The following is a 16,675-nucleotide window of genomic DNA, read 5'->3' as shown; positions in this document are numbered from 1 at the left end:
GCTCTACCACTTGAGCCACAGCGCCACTTCCGGCTTTTTTCTTTTTGCTTATGTGGTGCTGAGGAATTGAACCCAGGGCCTCAGGCATGCAAGGCATGTGCTCTACCACTGAGCCACCTTCCCAGCCCCTAGACATTACTCTTAAACAATAAGGTTAGGCCATAATTCCAGGATAGAGTCCATCTGATTATACACAGTAACCATTCAGCTAGTGAACACTTAGAGTCTGTGCTTGCTGGACCAGTGGCTGATGCCTGTAATCCTAACTACTCAGGAGGCTAAGATATGAGGATCATGGTTCAAAGCCAGCTCAGAAAGCAAGGTCCATGAGACTAACAAAATGGAGATGTGGAAATGGAGCTGTTGGTCAAAATGGTAGCACACTAATCTTGAGCACAAAAGCTCAGAGACAGTGCCCAGTCCCTGAGTTACAAGCCTAGAACCAGCGCGCACACACACACAAACCTGTGCTTCTAAAGATTAGGCTGAGATCTTAATACTACAGTTCAAAGCCAGCCTGGGCACAAAAGACTTAGCTCCAGTTAACCAGCAAAGGCCAGAAGTGGAGGTAAGGCTGAAGTGGTAGAGTAACAGTCTTGACCCTTTAGTCCATGCCCTAGTGCTACCCCCCCCCAAAAAAAAAGAGTTATGTAATAGTGTGTGTTAAATGTACATGAAATTGCCTCCTGAGTAGCTAGGATTACAGGCGTGAGCCACCCGGGCCAGTGTCTTTAGACTATTTTGAGTTCACATTTGTGTGCAATGTATGGTATGAATCTTTATTTATTCTTTTGCATATAGATACCCAGCTTTCTTTATACCATTTGTTGAAAACCTGTTATTCTTTCCCTATCAACGTATTTTTGACATCTTTGTTGAATACCATTTGACCATGAACACAGAGACTTATTTCTGGACTCTCCATTGTATTGCACTGATGTCCATGTGCATCCTTATGTCTGCATAGCATTTCTTGATACTGTTGCTTTGTATTAAAATTTGAAATCAGAACACACAAAAAAATGTACATGAAATTACTGCTAAAGCTAGGCACCAGTGGCTCACACCTGTAATCTTAGCTAAGTCAAGAGGCTAAGATCTGTGGATCACCATTTGAAGCAAGCCCAGGCAGGAAAGTCCATGAGATTCCACTTGATCCATGGCTGGTAGCATATACCTGTTCATCTTAAGCTGTGGGAGACACACATTGGTATGTTCCTGTTATTCCAAGTTACAAGGGGATGCACGGTGACTGGGCACAGTGATATGTCTGTCATCCAAACAGCAAAGGGAAGCACTCTAGATAGAGGATCACAGTCAGTGCTAGTCTACGCATAGAGCAAGATCCTATCTTGATGATAACCCAATACTAGAAGGGACTGGCAGGCAATGGTTCAAGTGCAGTGCCTGCATAGCAAGTGTGAAGCTCTGAGTTCAACCCCACTACAGCCCAAGGTCTAAGTTTATAAGCAGCATATTGGTTTTGCCAATAGACCACATGAAAGTGTGTTAATAAAGCCCTTTTTTTCCCAGATGGTAGGCACCAGATCTTAAGTTTGGGCATGGATCTGCAGCTGGAGTGGATGAAACTAGAAGATTTTCAAAAGCACCTTGATGGGGAAGATGAGACTTTTACCACAGTGAATGTAATTCCAAATAGTGAGTGGTTTTGGAATTAATTCATTTCACTTTCACCAATCTAGATATATAAAGCCCAATCACTTTTTCCTTTCCTTTTAGATTTGTTGAGGGATGCTGTGAAAAATGGGGATTATATTACTGTAAAGGTTGCACTCAACTCAGATGAAGATTATGATTTGGACCAAGAGGTAATATGCCTTTGAAGTATCTCATTAAGAGACTATGAAATGCTTGACATGATTTAATAAGATATCTTCTTTTTGGGGGGGGGGAATTTTAGGGATTGTGCTCTGCCTCATGTTTGCAGGGCAAGGACTCTTACCACCTAAGTCCTGCCGATACTTGTCATTATATGCATATTCACTATGTAAAACTCATACATTGTAGAGCTTTATAAATGGACAGTTACAACCCCTATAATTCCTACCTCCTTGGATTGACCATGTGGGTTTTTAAATATAATTTTATTATTATTAAGGTGTTGTTACAGTTTCATAAATCAGGTAATAAGTATAATTCTTGGACAGAAGTCACTTCTTCCTCCCGTTCCCCCAGTTTTCTCCTCTTGTCTTGCCCTCACATTGCATACTTCATTTTTTTTTTTTTTTTTTGGTCAGTGGTGGGGTTTGAACTCTGGCCTGGGCACTGTCCCTCAGCTCTTGAGCTCAAGGCTACCACTCTACCACTTGAGCCACAGCACCACTTACTGTTTTCTGAGTGGTTTATTGGAGATAAAGGTCTCACAGATTTTCCTGCCTGGGCTGGCTTTGAACCTTGATCCTCAGATATCCTGAGTAGCTAGGATTACAGGCATGAGCCACTGGCGCCTGGCCACATATTTCAATTTTTTTTTTTTTGTCGGTTGTGGGGCCTGAACTCTGGGCCTGGGCGCTGCCCCTCAGCTCCTCAGCGAAAGGCTAGCACTCTACTATTGAGCCACAGCACCACTTCCGGCTTTTTTTTTCTGCTTATGTGGTGCTGAGGAATAGAACTCGGGGCCTCATGCATGCAAGGCAAGCGCTCTACCACTGAGCCACCTTCCCAGCCCAATTTTTACATAGCATATATTGAATACCATGACTGTATTTGTTCATCTTTTTTCCATTTTTGTGTCACCCTTTTTTGACCTCATAGTTTAGTTTTGACCAGTCTGAATTTGTATCTTACTCTGAACAATGAGGAGTGTAAAAGGACTCTCATTTTGAGGAGGAAATTGTACCTTTGGTGTTGGTCCATGCATATATACCAGTGGCCTAGCTTCCTGTTATTGCTGGGGCAGGGCGGGGAACTTCCTTAGTGACATTCTTTGTTTTTTTTTTGTTTTTTCTAATGGAAACATAGTAACTTTCCTAGTTTTCAGGTTTTGTATTTTGAGTTTATATTGCTTTGAGGATTTTTACTTTTAAGTAAAAATAAATAAATATATTAACATCTGTTAATATATTCATTTTTTTTTTCTTTTTTTGGTTGGTCGTGGGGCTTGAACTCTGGGCCTGGGCTCTGTCCCTCAGTCCCTCAGCTCTTTAGCTCAAGGCGAGTGCTCTACCACAGTTTTCTGGTGGTTTATTGGAGGTAAGAGTCTCATGGCCCTAGCTGGCTTTAAACTGTGATCCTCAGATCTTAGCCTCCTTAGTAGCTAGGATTTCAGGCATGAGCCACCAGCGTCTGGACACACTTTTAACTATTCAGGACACTGAGATCTGAGGATCATGGTTCAAAACCAACCTAGGTAGGAAAATCCAAATGACTCTTTTCTGTAATTAATCAGCAAAAAGCCAGAGTTGTAGCTGTGTCTCAAATGGTAGAGTACCAGCCTTGAAAGAAAAAAAACTAAGGGATAGTTCCCAGGCCCTGAATTCAAGACCCAGTATTGGCACTAAAAATTAAAAAAAATTTATTTTCTCAGTTGCTTGTTTTAATTCTATGTTTTAAGATTGAAATTATGCATCTGATTTTGGTTTGAATTGCATAAAATATATTAAGTTGGCTGAAATTTGACAGTGTTGAGTCTTCCATCATAAGCTCAATAACTTTGTGTATTTAATTCCTGGTTTATATACCTAAGACAAGTTCTGTGCATTTTTTGTTCATGTAGGACTTACACATTTCTTTTAGATATATTGCTATATGTTTCATAGTAATTTTTATTATTTTACTGTGGTCATTTTATCACTTGTATTTGTTTTCTAACTGGTTGTTAGTAATAGAAGGTGAAGTTATTGATGTGCTTGTGTGTGTGTGTGTGTATGTACGTACGTGTGTGTGTGTGTGTGTGTGTGTACATGTGTGCGCGCACATGGCGGGGGCACATTGGGCTGGTTTTCAATCACTTAAGGCAGTTCTTTTTCTCAGCTCACTTTTCGTTAGAAGATTCAATCATCTGCTCCAAAAGAATTCACTGTTCACTTGATATGGTTTTGGGTTTTTGTTTTGTTTGATGGTACTAGATTCTAACTCAGTGCCTAATGCCTGCTAGGCTGGTTCTTGGGTTCTTTGCTACTCTCCAGCCATTTTTTTTACTGGTTATTTTAGGGATGGACTCTAATGAGTTTTCCTGTCCCATCTGGCCTCAAGCCATTATTAGAATTTAAGATAAGAAATTTGTAAATTTTTATGAAAACGTTCGTGAGAAAAAAATTATTAAATGATGTTAGTTTTTGTGTGTGTTTGTGTGCGCACGCATGTGTAATTTATACACTGGGCCTTGAACTTGGCTTCCTGCTCTTATTACCATTTGAGACATACCTCCATTTCCAGCTTTTTCTTTTCCTTTCTCTCTCTCTCTCTCTCTCTCTCTCTCTCTCTATCTATCTATCTCTCTTTCTCTCCTTTTTTTCTGGTTATTGGAGATAGAGTCTCAATAGATTTGTCTCCCTGGGCTGACTCCTAACCTTGATCCACAGATCTCAGCTTCCTGAGTAGCTAGGATTATAGGCGTGAGCCACTGGTGCCCTTCTGTTTATTAGGATGTTTTCTTAGTAGATGCTGAAGTCAGTTCTGTCTAAAGACTTGTTTCTAACCAGCTTCTTTGTTAATAAACTGACACAGGATTCCAGTGGGATGACACTGGTGATGCTTGCTGCAGCAGGAGGACAGGATGACCTCCTGAGGCTCCTCATCACTAAAGGGGCCAAAGTAAACGGACAGCAGAAGAATGGCACCACAGCCCTCATCCACGCCGCCGAAAAGGTCCAAGACGTCACTGTATCAGGACATTCAGGATTTGTTTCAGTAGTAAACCGTAGTGATCATATGGTCATATATCTTTGCACTTTTATATTTCACATGAATGGATTTTCTTATCAGAAATATTTTGTAATCATAATTTCAAAATGTGACTTACCTAGTTGGGAATAATTTATATATCTTCAATGTATCAATATTGCTTTCAGTCTTAGGCGACAGGCAATTTGAAACTTTTACAACTGAAATTAAGAATTTCTTTTGAGCTGGGGACTGGTGGCTCACACCTGTAATTCCCGCTACTCAGGAGACTGAGAGATAAGAGGATCAAGGTTTGAAGACAATCTGGGCAGGAAAGTCTGAGACACTCTTATCTCCAAATAACTAGCAAAAAGCCATGCTGAAGTAGAGGTATGGCTCAAGTGGCACCAGCCTTGAGCAAAAAAGGCCAAGTATGAACACCAGGCCCTGACTACTCTTTATAGGTGTAGGTGACCAATGCTAGGTAGAGCAGCATGTGGCTGCATGGCCAGTGACCAAAGAGCTTGGCTTAGCACATGGGCTTCCAATAACCCTCCATTGAAGAAACAGTAACATGGTGGCCCATCACCCATTTGGGGTATTATCTGCTGAGTCTTTTTCCTAATGACATTTCAAAAAAGATGCCTTAAAGAATTCTAAGGGCCGGGAAGGTGGCTCAGTGGTAGAGTGCTTGCCTTGCATGCATGAGGCCCTGGGTTCCATTCTGCAGCACCACATAAGCAGAAAAGGCTGGAAGTGGCGCTGTGCCTCAGGTGGTAGAGTGCTAGCCTGGAGCTGAAGAGCTGAGGGACAGCACCCAGGCCCAGAGTTCAGGCCCTATGACCGACAAAAGAATTCTAAAAATTTCCTATTTTCCTTTTGTAAATAGAACTTTTTAACCACTGTGGCTATTCTTTTGGAAGCGGGAGCCTTTGTAAATGTTCAGCAGAGCAATGGCGAGACTGCACTTATGAAGGTAAGTTCTTTAGTCTCAGCAACTGTTTCAGTTGGTGCCTACCAATATCGGACCCTGGGATTTCCTGAGGAAAGCCAGGTGTCAGAGTCCACTGCTCATGGGTGGGTCAAGGTAGACCAGCAGAACATCAGTTAGTGTATGTCAGTGCCACAGAGCTGTGCCCCTGAGCTCCGCCTTATGAACCTATTGCAAGACTTGGGATGGGATATAGCAGGTGCCAGCCTGTGTCCTAAAACAAGTCATGCTAGCAGGACAGTGTCAAGAAAGAATTGCATTTTTAGGGGGAAAACTATAGTCTCAGTATGTACCAACTCTCTTGCCAGAAGTGGAAGGTGTTGAAGAAAAGAGGCAGACAAATTCAGATTGTACAGATTGCATAAGGACAGGAGCATGTCTTAAATGCTAACGAGAGAGGTAGATCCCCAAATTCCAAGGCAAGAGGAGGAGGGTTTATAAACTGAGCAGAGTGACTCAAGGCATCTGGTGCTGGTGGCTCACACCTGTAATCTTACCTACTCAGGAAGCTGAGATCTGAGGATAGCAGTTCAAAACCGCCTTGGTAGGAAAGTCATTGATATTCTTATCTACAAGTAACTACCATAAAGCCAGAAGTGGAGCTGTGGCTTAATTGGTAGAGTACTAGCATTGAGCAAAAACTCTCAGAGATAGCACCCAGACCCGGCAATAAAAAAAAAAGTCAGCCAAGACCAACCTGTCTTTGACCTTTCTCAAAAGCTATTGGCCTACTGGCATGTTCAGTGGCAGTTAAGAAACAGGTGTCAGGGACTGGGAAGGTGGCTCAGTGGTAGAGTGTTTGCCTTGCATGCATGAGGCCCTGAGTTCAATTCCTCAGCACCACACAAGCAGAAAAAGCTGGAAGTGGCGCTACAAGTAGTAGAGCGCTAGCCTTGAGCTGAAGAGCTGAGGGACAGCATCCAGGCCCAGAGTTCAGGCCCCACAACCCCCCCCCAATAAAGAAATAGGTGTCAGTGGCCAGCACCACACTCAGCTCACTGCCTTTATGAGTTTGTCCAGTGGGAGTTACAGCCAACCAGGCTGCGTCCATGAAGGAGGAGCTGTATATCAGTGCTCATGGCTGCCCAGGCCTGAGAGTAGGAAAGCATGGCGTCTTTCCTACGGTCATCACTGTTTTGTATTGGTGAGTATGTCTTGTGTGGCACTGTGGCTTGCAAATGTGTCATGGTGAAGGTTAGTGAAGCCTCTTGCTACTTGCACCCAAGCAAGTGTTCCTTGTACTGCAGGGCAGCCCACTCTGGCATATTCCTTTGTGGCAATTCCAGCTTCCTGGCCCTGAAGTGCTGCAGGACATGGAAGGTCCCTCTCTGAGATACAGCTTCACATAAACCATGGTCCACACAGGGATCTGTCTCCATCTCCTCGCTCCAGGCTGTATCTGGTGTGAGCAGGGTGGCCCGGAACTGTGCAGCAGGCCCAGCACTGCTTTGTTTTGAACCCTGCTCTTCTCAGCAGGGTTTTTCTGGCCTCTGGCCACACTTACAATGTAGAACTTACCTGCTTTGTAGTTTTGGGGTTTCCCCCACCATTTGTAGTTTGTGAAATTGTTCAATTGGTTAGGTCTTTAGGTATCTTTTAGTATTGCTTTAGTATCTATTACTGACTTACATGCAGAGCACTGGTGTTCATCTCTGCCCACTGTCTTTGAGGGAGACGCAGTGGTCACTGCATGCATCTGGACAGCAGTTAGAGGAGAAAGTGTGGGAGGGTTGGGGCGCAGGCACTTCCTACACCTTGCTACAGGGCTGAGAGGAGACTGAGGACAGTTGGGAGCCACTGGAAGATGAAAGTGCAAGACAGAGATCCAGACTTAAAGGGATCACTTACTGTTTTTTGCCGCAGTAGGAAGCATGGATTGAGTAAAAGACAGGAACTGTGCAGACTTGTAAGGAGAGCCCTAGAAGTAAATGATGTAGTAGTAATTTGTACTCAAGTGGTATAGAGGGGCAAAAATGAGAAGGTCACCAACCTTTGAGGACATAGGATTCACAGAACATGAGAACAGCAGTGTTGCCTGGTCGGCCTGAGTTATGAGGTGCAGAGAACACAGGTACCAGCAGGAGGCAGAGTGCGCCTCAAAGTCCTTGGTTCCTTAAGGACAGAGCTCTGGGCTAGAGATCCAGCCTAAAACTAAAGAAGACTGCTCTGGAAAGATGAGGACAGCGAGCCTGGAGAGCCTGGGGGAGAAGTATCAGAAGCAGAAAAGCACCGGAGCAGTGAGCACCGTGTCAGGGAAGCCTGGTGTTCTATCATTTAATTTTGCACACAATATGGTCACTTCAGTTGCAGGTAGAGGAACCAGAAGCAGAAGGTAGAAAGTGTCCCATGGATGGCACATACCTAATCTGCCCTCCTGATAGCCTGTGCCAGGGGCCTTCCAAGCAATGCAGAGAAGCCGGCTGTCGCTTCTCTACCCACGTGGGGTAGCTCCAGAGCCAGCCAGTGGAACAGCTAGCCATCCTGTTTGCCCAGGACTGGGGGATTCTCATTTCTTATGGTTCAGTAGACAAACATGTATTGAGCACAGCCCTGCACCAGATGCTGCTCTAACCACCAGTGGGCAGAAGACTTGTGATCCCAGCAGGTGGGAGACTAAGAGAACCAAGTTCAAGATTGGCCTTGGTGTCAAGGAGATACATTGTCTCAAAAAAATAAAAAAACAGGAGCTAGTGAAACAGAAGACATCTTAATGTGGCACAAGAAATTAGGGTGTAGCCGGCGCTGGTGGCTCACGCCTGAAATCCTAGCTACTCAGGAGGCTGAGATCTGAGGATCGCAGTTCAAAGCTAGCCCAGGCAAGAAAGTCCGTGAGACTCTTATCTCCAATAAACCACTCGAAAACTGGAAGTGGCGCTGTGAGCTGTAGAGCGCTCGCCTTGAGCTGAAGAGCGCAGGGACAGAGCCCAAGCCCAGAGTTCAAGCCCCATGACCGGCCCAAAAAAAAAAAATTAGGGTGAGGCAAAATTGTAGTTCTATTTCAGAACAGGGCAGGTCTAGCATTGGACAGTATTGTAAATTATGTCTTTTTTTTCTCCATTTGTGCATTGAAATTTTAAATTATATAAATAAATGAGAAATAGTACATTAATTTGATGTATGTATAATTGTGTTTAATGATGAAATCAGGGTAGTTAGCATTTCCCTCAAGTTGTTTTAGAAAGCTTTCTATTAAGGTATAATACTTGTATTCATTTTAATATATGCACATTAATTTTAATGATCTTCTGTCCTCTCTTCCCAGGCTCTCCAGAGTGGCTGAAGAGACAATCAAAGATTACTTTGAAGCTCGCCTTGCTCTGTTGGAACCTGTTTTCCCAATAGCATGTCATCGCCTCTGTGAGGGGCCAGATTTCTCAACAGATTTCAATTACAACCCCCCACAGAATATACCAGAAGGTAAACCTATGCTTAGCCTGATTCTGTTGAAGTGTACACTATGAATGTTAATTATTAGAAGCCTGTCTTTAAATAAAATCTTAAGCAAATGTGTAAAAATTAGGTAAGATAATTAATAGCACAGTAACTCTGACAAAATAGAGACCGATTCCCAGGATTCCAGGTGATGCCACGAAGTACTATTTATTCCCTCTGTATAAATTGTAGGGGAATTGAGTCCTAATAATACTGATTTTATTGAGTTTTATTAAAACATACTTTCAAGATTCTAAGCCTACTAATAGTCTGCCCTCTAAAAAAAAGCCAGCAGTATTCACATGGCTGTCTCTCCCTGCATGATAGTAACCAGGTCCTCAGACCTCCAGCCTTACATCCATGGCTGCCTCCTACTTAGAAGAGCTGAAGAGAGTGAACACTGTCCTAATATTCTTAGTGGTGCTCTAGGCAAGGGGAGCTGCATTATGAAGCCAAAAAGCAAACTCTGTATTATACTTCTAATAGCCTGAAGGGAGAGGGGAAGGGAAAGGGAAAGAGTCAAGGTCGTGGATGCTTTTCTTTTGGGTCTCTTCTAGAGTGTCCTCTTATTGTTGACTGGCCTGTATCAATGACATTTTGTCACATTAAAATTGGTTTTTAGCTGGGTGCCAGTGGCTCAAGCCTGTACTCCTAACTATTCTGGAGGCTGCAATCTGATGATCACATTTCAAAGCCAGCCTAGGTAGGAAAGTCCGTGAGACTCTTATCTCCAGTTAATCATCAGGACACCAGAAGTGGCACTGTAGCTCAAGTGGTAGAGCACTTGCCTTGAGCTGAAGAGCTGAGGGACAGCGCCCAGGCCCAGAGTTCAAGCCCCACAACCAAAAAAAAAAAGTTAGTTTTTAGTTTACTAGATCTAAGTTATCTTCCAGTATTTAGCTTTTGCAGTTTTGGGTATTAAATAAAGTGGTATTTTGATCTGGGCAGTGATGTCTTATGACTTGTAATCCTAGATACTAAAGAGGTTGAGATCTGAGGATCAAGGTTCACAGCCAGCCCAGGTAGCAAAGTCCATGAGATACTTATCTCCCATTAACCACCAAAAAGCCAGAAGTGGGGTTATAGCTCATGCCGTATGGCAACATGCCATCCTTAAGCAGAAAAGGCCAGTGAGAGCACAAGGCCTTGAGTGTAAGCCCCTACTACTAGCATAAAAATACATTAAATAATAGTTTGATATAGCATCACATTGCATGTTAACATTTTTCAGTAAGATTTCTTTTTGTACTAAGAAAAAAAAATAGATGCGAACCAGTATGTGGCAGAAAATGGAAAAGCACATATACACGCATGTAATAATACCACCTTCATGTTTCTGTGGGCTTCAGTCTCAGGGTGTAGATGAGTGAATACTTTTAGCTTCAACTTTTGTGTGTGCCAGTCCTGGGGTTTAGACTTAAGGCCTGGGCCTTGTCCCTGAGGGTTTTTGTTTTTTTTTTAATTGTGAAAATACTGTACAGAGGGGTTACAATTACATGGGCAAGGTAATAAGTACATTTCTTATCAAGCATTGTTGCCTCCTCCTTTGTTTCCCCTTCCCGTCCCCTCCCATCTCCCCCATTACACCCCCCACCCCCGTCCCCTGGCCAAAGTTGTAAAGTTTGTTTTTCGACATAACATCTTGTACATCTCATTGTTGCAATGGGTCCACCTGTATCAAATACAGTGAAAGCAGGGCTTATACCGTGGGGGAGTGTCCCTGAGATTTTTACTTAAGGATAGTTCTCTGTCATTTGAACCAAACCACCACTACTTTCTGGAAATTTATTGGAATTAAGAGTTCCACAGACTCCTACCTGAGCTAGCTTCAAACAGCAATTCTCAGATCTCAGTCTCCTGAGTAGTGAGGATTATAGGTGTGAGCTATTAATGCCCAGTTAGCTTCAACTTTTAAATAATGCTCTCTTTTCTGACTGACTATTTACCTCAGTCCACACAATCATGTTTAAGTCTTTCCAAGAGCAATTGGTAGGAGTTACATGGACAAAAAAACTGAGTTCTGGAGCTGGGAAGGTGGCTCAGTGGTAGAGTGCTTGCCTTGCATGCCTGAGACCCTGGGTTTGATTTCTCAGCACCACATAACCAAAAAGAAAAAAGCCGGAAGTGGCGCTGTGGCTCAAGTGGTAGAGCACTAGCCTTGAGCTGAAGAGCTGAGGGACAGCGCCCAGGCCCAGAGTTCAGGCCCCATGACCGGACCACCCCCCCAAAAAAAAAAATTTAAAAAACTGAGTTCTGTGGGATAGAAACTACAAGGTAACATCAGCGGATTTTGGAAGGTTGGGCACAAGTGGTAAGTTCGCTCTCGCATGGGCTGACCCAGGTTTCAGAAGTGCCCTTCCCCTCAGGGGCTGATAATGCCTGTGTGTGAACTACTTCCTTTCTTCCTCCTTCAGGCTCTGGCATCCTGCTCTTTATTTTCCATGCGAATTTTTTGGGTAAAGAAGTTATTGCTCGGCTCTGTGGCCCATGCAGTGTACAAGCAGTAGTTTTAAATAATATATTTCAACTTCCTGTTTTTCTGGTAAGAATTGTTGTTCAAAATTGAAAATTTGAATGGAAGTCTACATGATCAGTTAGGTGTAAATATGATTACTAGTAAGTGGTCCAGTTGTTGGCAATGAGATAGTACCTATAATCAGAGCACAGTTATTCTGAATTTGTCAATGTGTTTATTGACAGGCATGTCATGCTTGCTGAACTAGCTTGCTCAGCTGGCACTTGACCAGTTGAGCCATGTCTCCAGTCCTGCAACTAATATTTTCACTGCTTGTATTTATGTTGTTTATTTTGTTTTTGTTTGTTGGTATATATGTATGTAACGGGTTTAAACTCAGGGCCTCACACTTAGAAAACAAGTGTAGAGCTATATCTTAAACACTTTTTTTTTTTTTTTTGGTCATGGGGCTTGAACTGGGCGTGGGCACTGACCCTCAGCTCTTCAGCTCAAGGCTAGCCCTTTACCACTTGAGCCATAGCGCCACTGCCAGTTTTCTGATGATTTACTTGAGATAAGAATCTCATGGACTCCTTTCCCGGGCTGGCTTTGAACCGTGACCCGTAGCTAGGATTATAGGCGTGAGCCAGCAGTACCCAGCTTTTGCTTTTTGAGAGTTTCAGCCTACTGCATGTTGAGCTTACAGGCATCCATCATGCCTGGCTATTTATGCTCATTCTGTGCTCATTTCTGACATCACAAAGAGATGCTCTCCACCATTTTTTGATTTCTGAAAAATTAAAAACAACAAGAAACACATTTTTTAATGCAACTTAGTCTCTTTTGTATCAAAATACATCTAGTGCTGACTGGCCATAAAGGAATCTTAACATTTATAAAATTCAAGATATATATGCTGTTATGTGGTTTGGGTTTTTGGGTTTTTTTTGCGTATTAATCAAATTTGGGTTTTAAAGACCACTGCATTTCCACAAATTTTTTTGGGGGGGGGATCTGGTCGTGGGCCTGAACTCTGGGCCTGGGCGCTGCCCCTCAGCTCTTCAGCTCAAGGCCAGCACTCTGCCACTTGAGCTGCAGTGCCACTTCTGGCTTTTTTTTTTTTTTTTTTTTGCTTACGGGTGCTGAGGAATCAACCCAGGGCCTCAAGCATGCAAGGCAAGCGCTCTACCACTGAGCCACCTTCCTAGCCCCTCCACAAATTTTTATACATAATTCTTTCACCACTTTTAGAATTCTTCCCTTGGGCACAACAAGGCATTATTACTTGAGTACAATCCTTTTTTTTTTTTTTGTCATGGGGCTTGGGTACTGTCCCTGTGCTCTTCAGCTCAAAGTGAGTGCTCTGCCTCTTGAGCCACAGCACCACTTCTGGTTTTCTAGTGGTTTATTGGAGATAAGAGTCTCACAGACTTTTCTAAGCCCGAGCTGGCTTTGAATTGTGATCCTCAGATCTCAGCCTTCTGAGTAGCAAGGATTATAGGTGTGAGCCACCGGCACCCGGCTAAAATCATTTTTTAAATTTGTACTTGGGTATGTAGTTCATACTTCATATACTTCATACTTCATATACTTCAACTTGAAATACTTGTCTGGGTATTTTTCTCTTTATCATTTTAATAAATCAAGGGAAAACAAAACATATCACGTGTATTGACCAGTTATGGTGGTACATGCCTGCAGTGCCATCACTTGGGAGCCTGACGCAGGAGGACTGGGAGTTTGAGTCTGTAGCCTGAGATACATAGCAAATTCCACACTCAACCTAGACTACAGAGATGTTGAGTTTAGCAGCAAAAAGCTAACCTTACTTTCTTGTCTCTTTTCCAGGATAGTCATTTTGTTTACTCATTCAGCCCCATTGCAGGTCCTAATAAACTCTTTATAAGATTGACAGAAGCACCCTTTACTAAGGTGAGTATCATTGCTACTAATTATGTTGTCATTAGAAAAATATTTCAGCAGGTTACTTTGGCTTCAGAAATGTCAGTTGTGGGGACAGTACTCCTTAGGACAGTAATGCTGGTGAACTGATGAGTTTTAAGAGGTGAGCAGCAAAGCAAACCATGTGGAGGGAGGGAGTAGACTGAGTGAATGAGAGGAGGAAGCCCCCTGTTGAACAGTCTGAGTCTTTTTTTAGGCATTGGTACTGAATGCCCCTGTCTGTCTATGCTGTCACTAACCATTCCATGTGAAAGGAAGCTAGTTAAAGTAGTTGCTCTGATATATAATATATAATATTCTAATGAAACCACATTATACTTCAACTTTTTATGAAAATATCAATAACTTATTAAGTTGATAACCAGGTTTAAAATACTGTCCCATTCAAGACAAATGCTGACCATGTTCTTGTGAGAGGAGAGTTTACAGTTGTGTACTGACGTGCCTTTTTCCTTCCCCAGGTTAAGTTGCTGATAGGTGCATACAGAGTGCAGCTGCAGTGACCCCAGGATCATGATGAACTCTTTTCAGATGAATTCCTAAATACTCTCTTTAATGCAGTTTGGAATTCTGGCACATCTAAAAGTTTCAAATGTAAATTTTCACCTGCAAGCCTTTTCCGTCATGTGTTATAGTCTGTAAGGTGCAATATGGTAGCTCTAACATAAGTAAAATCTAGATGTCATTATTTGTAATCAGAAGTTTCAGCATTGAATCCAGACTGCATATTTCAATTTTTCCACCATGTGGAATGGCATATATAGGACTATTTAAGACAATTAAAGAAGACTTTTTAACTTGAAATTTTCTACTAGCCCTTGGGACTTTTGTTAAATTCAGGTGCTTACAGCAAGAGGGTGAGGAGGCCTCCTGTTGGAATGAAGTTGAATTTGATGGCCTTGAAATTTCAAGGAGTGACCAGGTGACTGACACCCACCAAGGGGGAGACACCTTTATAATGCCCAGTTGCTGGTTATCTTTTCAGAAGAGAACAAGGTCAAAAGACCCAGCAAGTGATCCAAGACATTGTGAGGCTAATGAGGGACTATTGTGAAGTCTTTGCTGTATGGGCAGCTCCTGTGCCTTTTTTTGACAGTGATTAGGAAATGCTGGCCTTGGGTCCCAGCTAAGCCTTCTGCTGCATCCGTTGGAACACAGTGCCTTGCGAATGAAAACGCTGCTGCCTCACATTGACATCCTCTTACTAAATATTTATCAAGCGATCCAAAGATCTCAGCCTCCTTAGTAACTAGGATTATAGGCCTGAGCTATCAACACCTGGCTGGCTACAGAGTGTTTCTGAAGCAGAACCTGGGTGTGAGTGAGGTTGGTGCACAGACTGAAGGAGGTGAAAGTGGGCCTGGTTTTTTAAAAATATATATATGTATATATGTATGTGTGTATGTGTGTGTATATATATACACACATATGCATATATATATGCTTCTCAAAGACATTGTCAAGCATAAATCATGGGAAAATATAAAAGTTTCTAATTGTATTATTTTTTTATGTTTATAATGCTAGTGATTGGACCCAAGGCCTCATGATGTTCGGCACAATCTATCACTTGAGCTAACCCTCTGTTCTGTTTTTGAGGTAGTCTCCCTCACTTTGCCCAGGCTACCCTTGAATTCACAATCTTGTCTTCATCTTCAGGTAGCCAGGATTGGAGGTGTATGCCGCCATACCCCTCCAGATTTTAAGTTGTTCAGAAGTGTTTGTACATTTTCTCTTCACCCCACTACTAAGAATGGAACTCACATCCTAGCACATGCTAGATAAGCACTCTGCTCTGTAAAGCTCACATCCTTAAAACTAAGTTTTCTCAATAAATTCAACTGTGTCTGTCTCTTTTGTCTTAAGACCCCCATACATCAAAGGTATATACTAAGTGTGTGCATTTCTTAGCTAAGCGGGCTAGGAGTTCAACTGAACTCAATCCTGTACTGGTGGCTTTATCTGGTTTCATAGCTTTCTGGGGAAAATTCAGGAGCAGTAGGTTAAAAATAGCCAAATACATATTTTAAAAGGATTTTAAGTAAAATTTGTCCTCAGAATCATGTTGTTTAGCAAGAAAACAGGGATATGAAGAAAGCTAAATAGAGCTAGACACAGGTGGCTCATACCTGTAATGCTGGCTACTCAGATGTAGCTGAGATATGAGGATCATGGTTCACAGCCAGCCCAGGCAGGAAAACCTGTGAGACTTTTTTTTTTGTCGATCGTGGGGCTTGAACTCTGGGCCTGGGCGCTGTCCCTCAGCTCTTCAGCCCAAGGCGAGCGCTCTACCATTTGAGCTATAGTGCCACTTCTGGTTTTCTGGTGGTTTATTGGAGATAGGAGTCTCACAGTCTTTCCTGCCCGGGCTGGCTTTGAACCGCATTCCTCAGATCTCAGCCTCCTGAGTAGCTAGGATTACAGGCGTGAGCCACCAGGGCCCGGCTGAGACTATCTCCAGTGAACCACCAGGAAGCTAGTAGTGGCGCTGTGGCTCAAGTGGCAGAGCACTAGCCTTGAGCTGAAGAGTACAGGGACGACGCCCAGACCCAGAGTTCAAATGCCACAACCAAAAAAAAAAATGCCAAATGGGAAATTTGCAGTTTCTTTTAAGAGTCTGGGCTGAAAATGTGAAAGTTGAAGGAAGTCAGTTAACAAACACAAGACCTTTGAGCAGAGGAAATGTAATGGTTGGGGAAATGGGCAAGTTGTGTGCTATCAGGACTGTTGCATTTTGAGCTTCTCACAGATGCGCCAATAAGTTCTATGGTACATCCACTAGGGATATAATATAAAGTCATATATTTTCATGAAGCTATTTTATTCTAACCCAGCTGGACCTAAAGCCCACCTATGCGCTTACAAGTAAAAATCAGCAAGGATAACAATGACTTTCTGAACCAAATAAAATCCTCACCGTACCCGTAAAGCCTTTTTTTTTTTTTTTTTTGCTGGCAAAATGTTAGCTAACAATTGTTAGCTAAAAATGT

General features: G+C 42.7%; 1 protein-coding gene across 1 annotated transcript in view; it reads left to right on the top strand.

Moving 5' to 3' along the window:
- Nucleotides 1-15,054, top strand: part of Mphosph8 (M-phase phosphoprotein 8) — a 37,556-nt gene extending 22,502 nt beyond the window's left edge. The window contains exons 6-13 of the mRNA XM_013012265.1: nucleotides 1,534-1,659; nucleotides 1,741-1,829; nucleotides 4,690-4,830; nucleotides 5,735-5,922; nucleotides 9,099-9,253; nucleotides 11,683-11,810; nucleotides 13,572-13,655; nucleotides 14,147-15,054. Coding sequence (XP_012867719.1) covers nucleotides 1,534-1,659; nucleotides 1,741-1,829; nucleotides 4,690-4,830; nucleotides 5,735-5,922; nucleotides 9,099-9,253; nucleotides 11,683-11,810; nucleotides 13,572-13,655; nucleotides 14,147-14,188 — 953 coding nt within the window. The 3' untranslated portion in view covers nucleotides 14,189-15,054. The remainder of the gene's footprint in view (nucleotides 1-1,533; nucleotides 1,660-1,740; nucleotides 1,830-4,689; nucleotides 4,831-5,734; nucleotides 5,923-9,098; nucleotides 9,254-11,682; nucleotides 11,811-13,571; nucleotides 13,656-14,146) is intronic.
- The last annotated feature ends 1,621 nt before the right edge of the window (nucleotides 15,055-16,675 follow it).

The sequence above is a fragment of the Dipodomys ordii genome, unplaced genomic scaffold, assembly GCF_000151885.1.
Source record: "Dipodomys ordii isolate 6190 unplaced genomic scaffold, Dord_2.0 Scaffold1, whole genome shotgun sequence".
NCBI classification, from domain to species: Eukaryota; Metazoa; Chordata; class Mammalia; order Rodentia; family Heteromyidae; genus Dipodomys; species Dipodomys ordii.
Note: the sequence above shows the minus strand (reverse complement) of the source record. Positions and strands in the feature narration are given on the sequence as shown.